Source organism: Notothenia rossii, assembly GCF_949606895.1.
Source record: "Notothenia rossii genome assembly, chromosome: 4".
Classification (NCBI taxonomy): domain Eukaryota; kingdom Metazoa; phylum Chordata; class Actinopteri; order Perciformes; family Nototheniidae; genus Notothenia; species Notothenia rossii.
Window position 1 is genome coordinate 33,796,681 of NC_136902.1, and position 13,717 is coordinate 33,810,397.

Here is a 13,717-nt window from a genome sequence, read left to right on the forward strand (position 1 = left end):
AAATGCATGCATTCACACGTATGCACGATCAGCTTTCACAGCAACCAAATATTCACATTTTATATACGTATCTTGCAAGATGAAGAAAATGGTGGATAAGTGAGTGTAGGCCCCATCTGCTGACTCATTCAACTCTCACCACGCTCCAGGCCAATCAAATAAACATTCTTTGCCAAACATGTCTGTTCTTCCCTCTCACCCCTGCCTCTGATACCATTCCTCTGCAAACACCTGGGTGTGTCCTGCCACGATTGCTTTACAGGGGTGGCGCTGTTACCTGTCTGACAGGCTGAGCTGCCTCATGCCGATCTCCCTGCCCGAAAGTGCACCTTCCAGGATCCATGTAATTGGAGGAGGTGCAGAGGGGGAGGTGCAGAGGAGGTGGAGCTCACTGGAACCTCCTCCAGAGTCAAAGGAAGATATAAACCCATCACGGACAGAGAGAAGACACTTAGAGGGACTTGACTCTCTTCTTAGTGTGCTCCACTGCTCTGTCAAACCTCTCTTTCTGCTCCTTTTCTCTGTGAATCCTTTCCTCTCAGAGAACATAATGTCGACCAGAGTTGTCAAAACCTCGAGAACCAGCAGCGTGAGAAGTGGTGGAGGAACCTTTGGAAGTGGAGGTGGAGGAAGCTTTGGAGGTGCAAGTGGAGGAAGCAGCTATGGAGGTGGAAGGAGCTTTGGAGGTGGAGGTGGAGGAGGCCAAAGAAGCTTTTCCTCAAAATCTGTCTCATATGCTTCTCGACCACAAATCTCTAGCTCATATCAATCATCCATGATGAGTGGTGGTGGTGGTGGATATGGTGGTGGTGGTGGATTTGGTGGTGGCGGTGGATTTGGTGGTGGCGGTGGTGGCGGTGGATACGGCGGTGGCGGTGGAGGTTATGGTGGTAGTGGTGGCGGTGGTGGTGGTGGTGCATACGGCATCTTATTCGGTCAAGGCGGTGGTGGTGGTTGTTTCCCTGGTGCTGGTGGTGCGAGCATCACAGCCGTCACATGCAACACGCAACTGCTGGCACCCGTTAACATTGACATCGACCCCAACATCAGCACCGTCCGCACCCACGAGAAAGAGCAGATCAAGACCCTGAACAACCGCTTCGCCAGCTTCATTGACAAGGTGAGGAGCCCTCTTCTACTTTAAGTTTATGTCCTACAACATTGTTTTTGATATGTTTGAAGCTCTTAGTTGGCTGAATAATAGATATTTATGTAGTTTAAGAAAGGTATATGAAATAATGGGAAAAGATGGGAAAAGATGTGGGATGCACTGCATAGTTCATGTTCAGTTTGTGCAAGCGTAAATGGCTCTGCACATTTTCTCTAAGGGGCCACCTGGGCTCATTAAATATTACACAGCATCTCATACAAACCTGAACAGTGTGTGCAGCAAGGGCCTAGCTAAAGCCTACTTTGAAAACCAATGATGTGGGGATGAATATGTTTTATTCAGTCATGCAAAACTGCTGTGTGGGCACCTTTCATTTCAAACAGAATGCAATACTGTGCATCAGCTGACCTTTGCACTTACACTGTAAGCAGATCATTGCTCCTTTAATTTGCTTTACACAATAATTGGCCCTTTGCCATCTGTCGCTGTGTGGACTGCGAGACAGGAAACACCAGGGAGTTCATATCCAATGACTGGTGGCTCTACGCATGAGGGAAAGAAGGGATCAGGTTATCGCCTATTCCCATGGCAGCAAGGACTCTCAAACTCTGAGTGGTGCTGCAGAAATGGAACCCCATCTTAAGTAATATAAATGCATTGCATACAAATGTCTTTGCATTTCCAAAAGACAAGGGGTGAGACTATTGTTGAGTGTTTTACTTCACCAACTTTCATGCATAATTGGAAAACTTGCATAGAAGACGAGAATGTTTCTGTTAGAGATAATAAATAACAAGGGAACCACACCCAGCAGGAGAAAATGCTCCAACCACACCCCATTTGTCTTTACTATTTATCGATTCAGAAAAATACTGTTCAGTTAAAAACTCAATCTACTAATAAGTAATACATTATTGAGTGTTTTGGATTAGATATTTTGTATAAAATGAAATATCTAAAGCATTCAATGGATGTGACAGTTAATAGCCTTCGGGCATGATGGATTAATCACTTAGGGCTGTGGTAGACAAGTTCACTCAGTGAAAGTATGCATCCTGGAGGCGAGGGTGTGGGCGTTTGAGGGGAGGGGCTGGTTTGAGGTGTGGCACGGTACACCGCACCTGATCTTCAAAAAAAAATTAAGCCCTACAGGCACACGTACACACCCAAAACTGTAAGGATGGGCTCCACCTACTGAAGGCTTTTTAAAACCGGATTGCAGAGAACTGTACTCTGTGCCTCGCATGCATTTTTCTGCCTCATAGGGACAGGCTTTTAAAAATGTTTTCCAAGGTCATGACAGATTTTCTAAATCTATGACCTCATTTGTGCAGTTCTACTACACTGCACGTCTCAAACTTCCCTGCCCTGGTTGGGCATTATAGTAAGGGAGCTGCTAGCATGGGTTTTTTGTTTGGGGAATGTCACACACAGGTGTGGCCCGATGGATCACCTGAGGGAAGTAAAACAAAGAAGAAAAACACATTTATTATCTTAGAGTGGGCATGCCAAATCATGCAGAGAAGCAACAGTAAATAAAGTCTACTACTTCTATGTAGTTAAATTCATATATGTGCATTATCCCCAGTGTTTCCTGTAATATTGTTTTATTAACTACATAATCGGACTATGTTTCTTGCAGAGTGGATCTAACCCTACAATTATTTTTATCTTTTAGGTCCGCTTCCTGGAGCAGCAGAACAAAGTTCTGGAGACCAAATGGAGCCTGCTGCAGGATCAGACCACCACCCGCTCAAACATCGACGCCATGTTCGAGGCCTACATCGCCAACCTGCGCAGACAGCTTGACGGGCTCGGCAACGAGAAGATGAAGCTGGAGGGAGAGCTGAGGAACATGCAGGGCCTGGTGGAGGACTTCAAGAACAAGTGAGAAAATCCCCAGCACAACAAACCATCTCTGAATGCGACAGTTGAACTACAGGTGTTGAAGTCCACAAGTATTTTTACCATCACCTAATTCTTTCCCACTTTCTTTGTCAGATATGAAGATGAAATCAACAAGCGTGCCAGTGTGGAGAATGAGTTTGTGCTCCTGAAGAAGGTGTGGGTCGATTAAGTTCCATCCTATATTGGAATGCATTTTATTTCTTATCCACTGATCTAAACTCACCTGTTATGCATCATCAGTAATATTCAACACTTAAAGCCAACAATGCAGTCAGCTTTACATTATCCAGCACTCTTTTTCAGAAATCGCCTTATCTAGTTGCAATGAATTGTTGCTCTCAACTTGAAATGACCAATAGAGACGATATTCTTCTCCTCTAACAGGATGTAGATGGCGCCTACATGAACAAGGTTGAGCTGGAGGCCAAGGTTGACTCCCTTCAGGATGAGATCAATTTCCTCAGAGCTGTCTTTGAGGCGGTAAGCAAAAAGAACCACACCATAGCCCTGTCATGTTGGCTCATATCTATCATTAATATTATGAAAAACTTGCTAATGTACTTAACATTAATGTTAAAGATGCAGAATACAAACCAGCATTGTACCCTTTTAACTCTCCTACTTTTTAAATATGACAAATATATCTTGTGCAGGAACTCAATGAGCTCCAGGGACAGATCAAGGACACTTCAGTCATTGTGGAGATGAACAACACCCGCAGCCTAGACATGGATTCCATTGTGGCTGAAGTCAAGGCTCAGTATGAGGATATCGCCAACAAAAGCAAGAGCGATGCTGAAAGCTGGTACCAGCAGAAGGTACGTAGAGAGAGAATGGCATTTCAACAACATCTCCAGTTAGATAAAATGTTGAATACATCATAACAATATATTTTTTTGTCCTATGCCTTCAGTACGAGGAGATCCAGAGCAGTGCAGGTAATGCCGGAGAAGACCTTCGCAACACCAAGAGTGAGATTGCTGAGCTCAACCGCATGATTAGTCGCCTACAGAACGAGATTGAGTCAGTCAAGGGACAGGTAAGCTCTCAAATAAATATATTAAAGTTTGGTAAAAGTATTTTGAATGGAGACATAAATGTCTGAGGCTTCTACTAACTTTCCACCTTCTCAGCGTGCCAACCTGGAGGCCCAGATTGCTGAGGCTGAGGAGCGCGGTGAGATCGCAGTGAAGGATGCCAAGCTCCGCATCAGGGACCTTGAGGATGCCCTGCAGAGAGCCAAACAGGACATGGCCCGCCAGGTCCGCGAGTACCAGGAGCTCATGAACGTCAAACTGGCCCTGGACATTGAGATCGCCACCTACAGGAAGCTTCTGGAAGGAGAGGAAAGCAGGTAAAAGTTTAGCTATTTAGGATTCACACAACGTTTCATCTTCTGAAAATGTTCGACTATGTGCTGGGAGCAGCTCAAGTTGCTAATTTGTGTTCTTCTTTGCAGAGTTGCGTCTGGGGGCGGAACTGCAACCATCCACATCCAATCTTCATCATCAGGTATGCATCAACACATGTTTCAATACAAGTAATTTCCTAAACATTTCATGAAAATATAAGAGGTAGAATTGAGAAGATATTTGGTAAAGCTATCGTAGCCACATAGTTTGGATGATAGGTTTGTATGGAAATTCAAATTCCAACCATCTCATCTGAAAACATCTTCTTATTATCATTATCAGGAGGTGGAGGAGGCGGCGGCGGCGGCGGCGGCTTTGGCGGCGGCTATGGCAGCGGCGGCGGCGGCGGCGGCGGCGGCTTTGGCGGCGGCTATGGCTCCGGCGGCGGCGGCGGCGGCGGCGGCAGTAGCGGCTATGGCATCAGCAGCAGCAGCAGCTATGGCGGCGGCGTAAGCAGCGGCCGCAGCAGCTATGGCGGCAGCAGCTATGGCGGCGGCGGCAGCAGCGGCGGAAGCATGATTATTAAATCGTCAAGCAGCAGCTCCAAACAGATGTACCGTTAAAAACAGCAGATGTTTTTCCCTCCATACTTCTTTTTCTCTCATTTAGTTCTCCTCCTCTTGTCCCTTCTCTCTGATGCTCAGTCATAAAACGTACTTAACCCCATTCAACTCTCTTTCTCACAAACATTTGACCATTCTCATTTCCCAGATCCATGTAATGGTTCAGCTCTCTCTGACTTTAGTTATTGTGTCCCTGCTCCCTCTTTGGCACCTGCTACCTACAGAGATTACTTCAGGATACAAGTCGAGAGAGAGAAATGATTAGAGCAGAAACTGAGAGCAGCAGAAATGTGAGTCAGTCCTCTCTTCCTTTGATCAGTCAGCCCGGCTGGCTTTTGGTTGCTAGATTTGCTGTCAGGCAGACAAGAGGATACTTGTAGTGCCATGACACAGTTTCCTTACAAGGCAACAATCATTGCACACAAAATGCAAAGAGCAGCTTTGAGACTTGTACAGAAGGAGTTGCGGATGTCCATGCACACATGAACCTCTACTCTCTAACGTCTTCTCTGTTGTCTCACATCCTTCATTTTGATGTGCATTTTAAAATCATCAAAAGCAGTCACATATAACACTCTCATAATTTCCTTTTATGATTCTCTGGTGTTTGGATCCTGTTTCACTTTCCATTTACACGCTGATTAAAAAGAGAAATACGGAAAAGGCTGATTGTGAAAACAAGAATTATTGTGAATCTGTACCACCCGAACATCTGCAATAAATCTGATTTCATACCCATCATGGCAGTTTTCATTCCTTTTTATTGATTTTTACTTTTTCTGTGTAACATTTACGGTATGCAAATAATTTGGAAATGTATTATTCACACCTTTATCAGATTCAGCTTTGTTAGTTAACATATACAAGGAATTGTATTCATTTATTGTTGCAGAAACAGTAATAAAGCCATAAAAAGGGAAAAAATTAAACATATAATATTAAACAATAATACATAAATAAAATATAAAAACACACACATATATATATACTATTAAATAAAGAAGAAATATTAGTTTAGAGTGCAAATATGCGTGAATGAATATTAAATGACTAATATAATCGGTTGCTTCATACGCAAATTTTAGAGTCCCAAAAGTGGTGATAACAAAAACCATAAAATAGACACAGTTAAAACACAGAGAGATCAAATCGAATAAGGTTTTATTACCTGTCAAATCCGAAAAAAGGCAAAATAGCCTACACCCCACCGCCCCAGAAAAAATCAGCACACATTTTCCGATTGTTTTACCTTGGTCTACCAACATGCTGTACAATACAATAACATGGAAGCTCGCAATACAATTGTTGTAAAACAGGATTATTTTCTTAAAAACAGAAATACTTTAACACTAAGTATTCAGTTATGAATTAGTGGGTTAGAGTAAGTGGTTGTGGCAGCGGGGTGGTTAGAGCGGGGTGTGGTTACAGCTGATCTCTCACTAAATAAAAGCATGCTGGTTCTGTTCTCTCTTCTTCACATGTAGTAATTTATACTAGTTAAGGAGGCTCTGTTATGATTTTTGGGGTTTAGTGTGTCATATAGGTTTTTGTGCATGTAAATGGTGTGTACACTGAACAGTTTCTTCCGCTCTGCTACCGGTCTCATTAACAAGGCCTGGGACCCCCACTGACACTTGCCTTTAGCCACTCTATAGACTGCACAACCCAGTCTCACAGCATTTAATGTAATAGTCACGAAGTTAATTTAATCTATTGATTCGTGTTCACCAACACGATTTTCCCATTTTTTTCGTGTCACACAAGAATTTATTTATTTAACCTTTATTTAACCAGATAAAAGCCTTTAGATAAAATATAATTATCAATGCTGACCTGGCCAAGAAGGCAGCAACGTTACACATAACACATTTACACAAACATAAAACTAAAATACAGAGAACACAACTAAGAAAACAAAAGACGACAAAGCAGTCACTACATTGTGCACATTTGGGACAGTAAGAAAGGTGCACTACTTATTACTGCAAGAGCTGCGAGCAGCTGGTGGTAAGGACTTCAGACAAATTCAATTTAAAACAGGCTATTGGGACAAGTGCCCTCAGTTTTAGGTTTGATTGAAGGTCATTCCAAGACCAAGGACCATAATAAAAAAGACTCATTTTCCCAGCCTCAGTCCGCACAGCAGGTACCTGGACCCGTATCCAGGCACTGGATCTGAGGTTGTAAGAGTCACAAACTGGAGCAAATCTGGCACATACGGTATGTAGAGTGGAAGCTTACCTAAAATGACTTTATACATAATAAAAAACAATGCTACATCCTACGCATACAGGACTGTCTCAGAAAATTAGAATATTGTGATAAAGTTCTTTATTTTCTGTAATGCAATTAAAAAAACAAAAATGTCATACATTCTGGATTCATTACAAATCAACTGAAATATTGCAAGCCTTTTATTATTTTAATATTGCTGATTATGGCATACAGCTTAAGAAAACTCAAAAATCCTATCTCAAAAAATTAGAATAGTTCCTCAGACCAAGTAAAAAAAAAAGATTTATAACAGCAAAACACAATCAAACATTTGAAAATGTCCATTAATGCACTCAGTACTTGGTTGGGAATCCTTTTGCACGGATTACTGCATCAATGCGGCGTGGCATGGAGGCAATCAGCCTGTGGCATTGCTGAGGTGTTATGGATGCCCAGGATGCTTCAATAGCGGCCTTTAGCTCATTAGCATTGTTGGGTCTGGTGTCTTTCAGCTTCTTCTTCACAATACCCCACATATTCTCTATGGGGTTCAGGTCAGGGGAATTTGCAGGCCAATCGAGGACAGTAATGCCATGGTCAGTACACCAGTTACTGGTGGTTTTGGCACTGTGGGCAGGTGCCAGATCATGCTGGAAAATGAATTCCTCATCTCCATAGAGCTTTTCAGCAGACGGAAGCATGTAGTGCTCTAAAATCTCTTGGTACACAGCTGCATTTACTCTGGGCTTGATGAAACACAGTGGACCAACACCAGCAGCTGACGGCTCCCCAAACCATCGCTGACTGTGGGAACTTCACACTGGATTTCAAGCAACTTGGATTTTGCTCCTCTCCAGCCTTTCTCCAGACTCTGGCGCCTTGACTTCCAAATGAAATACAAAACTTGCTTTCGTCTGAAAAGAGGACTTTGGACCACTGTGCAACTGTCCAGTGCTTCTTTTCCTTAGCCCAAGTCAGACGCCTCTTCCGTTGTCTTGAGTTCAGAAGTGGCTTGACCATGGGAATACGGCTATTGTAGCCCATTTCCCGGACACGTCTGTGAACAGTGACTTTTGATACCTGGACTCCAGCTTCAGTCCACTGTCTTTGAAGCTCCCCCAAATTCTGGAAGCGACTCTTCTTCACAATGCTGTTAAGGCTGCGGTCATCTCTCTTGGTTGTGCAGCGTTTCCTGCCACATTTCCCCCTTCCAACAGACTTTTTGTGGATGTGCTTTGAAACTGCACTCTGTGAACAGCTTGCTCTTTGAGAAATTTCTTTTTGTGTCTTACCCTCCTGATGGAGGGTGTCAATGACGGTCCTCTGGACAGCAGTCAGATCAGCAGTCTTCCCCATACTTGTGATTTAGTTTACTGAACCAAGCTGAGTGTTTTTCAAGGCTCAGGAAACCCTTGCAGGTGTTTCGAGTTAATTAGACGATTCAAGTGATTCGTTGAACACCCTACTAGTATACTTTTTCATGATATTCTAATATTTAGAGATAGGATATTTGAGTTTTCTTAAGCTGTATGCCATAATCAGCAATATTAAAATAATAAAAGGCTTGCAATATTTCAGTTGATTTGTAATGAATCCAGAATGTATGACATTTTTGTTTTTTTAATTGCATTACAGAAAATAAAGAACTTTATCACAATGTTCTAATTTTCTGAGACAGTCCTGTATATAAGTGAGGACCATCCAGTTAGGCTATACAGTTTCCAATGATGAGTCCTATGGTGCATTTGATATATAACGCAGTGCAGCATGGTGGGTCCCTGCTTTTAAAAGCAATGTATTTCTTTTGGTAGTGTGCTTTGCGCCTGCAGCACGTCTTTTTGTCCGGTCGGGTCTTGGAAGACCGGGAGCTGTGTGGTTCAAACATGTTCTTGCTCAATATCAAGCCACGATTATTGTTTTTATTTAATATATTATCTGACTTTTTTTGCCGTCCGTGAGGAAAATAAATGGGGTTCAGAGCCTCAGAATACTGAAATCTGTATTTTTTAAATATTTTTTTCCTTCTAATTTTTTATTATTTGGTGCAGGTACGAAACATACTACCAATAGAAATACATTGCTTGCAAAATGGTTCTGTTTCAGAATACTGAAATCTGTATTTTTTGTAATATTTTTTTCCTTATAATTTGTTATTATTTACATTGCTTTTAAAATCGTTCTGTGTGAACACGAATCAATAGATTAATTTCGTGACTATAACATGAAATGCCGTGAGACCGGGTTGGACTGTATGCATTACACTAATGCAAATTAAACAATATCTTGTTTTTATTTATTTCATTTAAGTATCGCCTGTTCTGCACAACCTTCGAAATATTTAGCACATTTGTACACAAGCACATATTTTATTTTATTATTCCAAGTACTTTGTAATAGTATACTGCATATAATTGTTTGGTGCAGATTTCATGCAATACATTTTCCGTACCTAAAAAACAAAACAAAATTGTTTTTCTTACTTTTTATATTCTTTAACTGTGTTTAAGTGTGCACCATATACACCAAGAGTGTAACAATGTGTAAACCTAGACCGTTTTGACATTTTTAAATAATATGAATTAATACAAGCATGCTAAAAGAACGTATCCGTTTGCACAGTTTTATTAACAAAGTGATGAGGTCACTCATCAAAGTCAGTTACTGCACGGGGGAGTGTGTGTGCAGGATGGGGGGGGGGGGGCATCTGTCATCGTTCAGAGTTCAACCAGGGGTGGTTCTCAAGTTACTTATTTTTCATTTCCTCGCTCCTCGGTCCTAGGTATCACCCGGAAATAGATTTTTCTGTGCCATCTTGAAGGTTTCCCATTTCTCTAATTTCCCCTCCTCGACTCCCCTCCTCGACTCCTGTCCTTGTGTCTTAGTCCCGCCCACAAGAGATGCGAGCGGAGGAGTCAAGGAGGCGAACCGAGGAGAGAGGAGTGGAAGCAGCAGGCGTTTAGAGAAAGGCTCCTGTAGCGCCTCCCAGAGTGCAGGAAAGCAAATGTGGGGGGGTGAGAAGTGTCCCTGCTGATGCGGCACGCCTTTCGGCAGACTTTTTCTGTGTAATGGATTGTGTTGATAGCAGGCAGAGGAGGACCGGTGATGTGCTGGGATGTTTTCACAAGCCTCTGCAGAGATTTCCGGTCTGCGGCAGTGCAGTTGTCGTACCAGACCGTGATGCAGATAGTGAGGAAGACAGGCACCTCTCACTCGCACTCTTCTCTTCTGCAGCGCCGCTCCCTCTCGCTGAAATTATGAATGTATGTAAGACGTATAGTAATCGTAGGTAACACGGCAGGGTCCGGGACTGTTAGTTTTCATCTGATTTCAAATAAACAAAGTCTTGGCTTTCAGAATATTAAACTTGTTTTGGCAAATTCAGATGATAAATACAACTTTGAGCCTTCGGCATAATTACAAGCGGAGGACAGAGTAACTTGACGTCACAGCGGGCATAACAACAGCGGGTGTTTCTTGTGAGTGTTTTCCCCGGGAAACAAACACTATACACCCAAATGCAAAAATACACAAACACACACACACACACACACACACACACACACACACACACACACACACACACACACACACACACACACACACACACACACACACACACACACACACACACACACACACACACACACACACACACAACACACACACACACACACACGCACACGCACACGTACACAGACACTCGCGAGCTTCCCCCAGACCAATAATCCAAGCGAAAATATTTTCGATCAATCAATCAGATCGATGGATTCCAGAGAGGAGGAAACTTTAAAGGCCTTTTTCTCAAAATGATGACTCGGTGACAGTCATTATATAATGTGACATATTTTGCTTAATATTTGGAGTACAAAAACAATCCTGATATCATTAGAAAGCTAGGAATCTCCTCTTGTATACAACTTAAAATGTGCCTTCGAGTCAATGCTTCTGATTTTGATAGAGCAAGTCACAAATGTAGTTGGTAGTACAACACAGCCCTGCGGCAATTGTAGTTTTAATTTAGCTCTGAGCCTAGGATTAGCTGAAAAGAGTCCGGGATGCCTATTTACAAGTTAACAGCGTTTAATAAAACGATGATACAATGATACAATGAAATTGCAAAAATGGTAAACAGCTGCTGCTCTCCCATCCACCACATGGGATGAGACAGAGACCGACTTCCTGCTTGGGTCACATATTTATCATCCGAAGTCTTCTCCAATTGGCTTGGCATTGACCGGGGCCAGGGAGGGGCCAGGTTATATTGGTCTCTTTGTCTGACAAGGTGTGTCCATGTGATCTTCATTCGCCCTCTAGTGGTGTATCCAAATAACATTCTTTCATAACATACCACATGACCTAGATAAACCCCTCAACAAAAACAAAGGGTCTGTTAGTTTATGATCACATTATGTCTTGTGAATAGAAGGAAGTGAGTGATCATCAGTCAGAGGTCTTCCATGATGACCTGGCATTTTTGATTGTCTCCAATAAGTGATTCATAATATTGATTAGATTTCTTACACTTTCCAATAGAGTTTAAATGCACCTTTGAAAAATTGTTGCCTATTCTTTGAGATTTCACAGTAGGACATTTAAAATCTCAGAGATGAGTTAAATGTCTTGACAGAAGCTTCCTTTACGTCTGCCAGTCGGGACCCGTGTGTGAAGTGACCCCAGCGGGAATTAGCGGATTGGTGATTTCAGATAAAATTTATTAAAAGCAGTTTCTTTTTAGCAGACAACTTTAAAACACTATCAGATTTGATTAGTTGTATCGCTTACATTTAGCTTGAAAAGTAAGCAATAAGAAATGAATCTAATATTTCTGACAAACTATTTCCGAATAATATCCTGTAGTACAGGGGTGGCCAACCAGTCAGAGGTTAAGAGCCAATCATTTTACAGTGTTACTGCAAAGAGCCACATCATACACACAGTTACAAATGCCTGTCCCCCCACCTCTCTCTCTCTCTCTCTCTCTCTCTCTCTCTCTCTCTCTCTCTCTCTCTCTCTCTCTCTCTCTCTGTCTCTCCTTCACTCTTTTGCTCTCAGCCTTTCTGTGTGCTCCCGCCCCCTCACTCTCTTCCCATGTGAGTCTCTCTATCTCTCAAACATACAAAATGAAAAAAAGAAATGTACAATAATTAAGACACACTCAAATACACACCCTCCCATATAAACAAACACACCCTCCCAGACAGACAAACAAACATTTGCTCAGCTAAATGTCTTGCAAATTTCACACTCATTCACAGAAATTGACTTAAAGGTCACCTATTATGCAAAATCCACTTTTCATGTCTCTTCTACGTCAACATGGACCCCTCTGTAGAAAGAGACTCTGAAAGTTTCAGGAAAAAATATTCTCTCACTTTTTGTCCTGATCCATTTATATAAAAACCTGTCTGAATATGAGCTGATCAGATTTTGGCCACTTTATGATGTTATAACGATGTTTTGTGTAACCATTAGCCAATCACCAACCAAGGTAATCCCCCCCACACCTTATCACCTGAATCTCCTCCTAGAGCACCATTGTGTTCTTTTTAACCAAATATGTCTCAGAGGGGCGTGGGGAGGGGCTCCTTATTTTCATCTAAAGTAACAGACAGAGAATCAGCACTTATATGAGTTAGTTCGAAGTGGTGCAGTTTGAGAATGTTCAATTTTCCCAGTCTGAGAGAGAGGGAGAGAGAGAGAGAGAGAGAGAGAGAGAGAGAGAGAGAGACGTGGGGGGACAGGCATTTAACTGTGTGTATGATGTGGCTCTTTGCAGTAACACTGTAAAATGATTGGCTCTTAACCTCTGACTGGTTGGCCACCCCGCAGACGCAGTTGGCAGACGCAGAGGCAGACGCAGAGGCAGACGCAGAGGCAGACGCAGAGGTAGACGCTAAGCTCCACTGTCCTTCTCACAACTCGGTACCGGACAATTGCTATTTGTTCTTACTCGGGACCGAGTTTTGCTTCCCAACCCTGCCACTGTGCTCCACGTCCCGCCCCGCCCCCGTCTGACAGTACAGAAAGCGACGAGATGCATTTCCTTAGGAATCAATTTAGAACTGAAACTAACATTTCTAAACGACACCGATAGAATCGTCATTTTGGAACCGGTTCCGAACCAGAACCGGATTTCGGTATCCGGCCCTAGCTATGAGTAACGTTATTAGTAACGTGCTGTGAGCCTGTCCTCTGCCGCTCAACGGACGATGACAGGGATGTGACAGTTTCAGGGGATGACAAAATCTTCCATAAAACCCCATTGCTTGCTGCAGTACACGCGACTCATCTCCCTCTATCATATTGATCTGGATCCGAAGTTCTGAACATGAGCCCGCTCGACCTTCTGACTCTGAAGTTCTGAACCAATCACAGCGCGATAATGACCTGGCTTCCGTTTCTACTATACTCCTTCCGTTTCCACTATACTTTCTCTCACACATTCTCTTGCATACATATATGGTCTTCAGACATGCATATGTTATTTAAATTATTAAATGTAAACATTG

The 13,717-nt window shown here is 42.6% G+C and overlaps 1 protein-coding gene across 1 annotated transcript; it reads left to right on the plus strand.

Annotated features, from left to right (window-relative positions):
- Window positions 1-286: 286 nt before the first annotated feature.
- On the plus strand, window positions 287-5,733 carry LOC307036890 (keratin, type II cytoskeletal 8-like). The gene is made up of 9 exons (XM_079677514.1): window positions 287-1,120; window positions 2,790-2,998; window positions 3,113-3,173; window positions 3,404-3,499; window positions 3,673-3,837; window positions 3,933-4,058; window positions 4,153-4,373; window positions 4,479-4,531; window positions 4,714-5,733. The coding sequence occupies exons 1-9, from the start codon at window positions 302-304 to the stop codon at window positions 4,992-4,994; spliced, it is 2,031 nt and encodes a 676-aa protein (XP_079533640.1). The 5' UTR covers window positions 287-301; the 3' UTR covers window positions 4,995-5,733.
- Window positions 5,734-13,717: the final 7,984 nt, after the last annotated feature.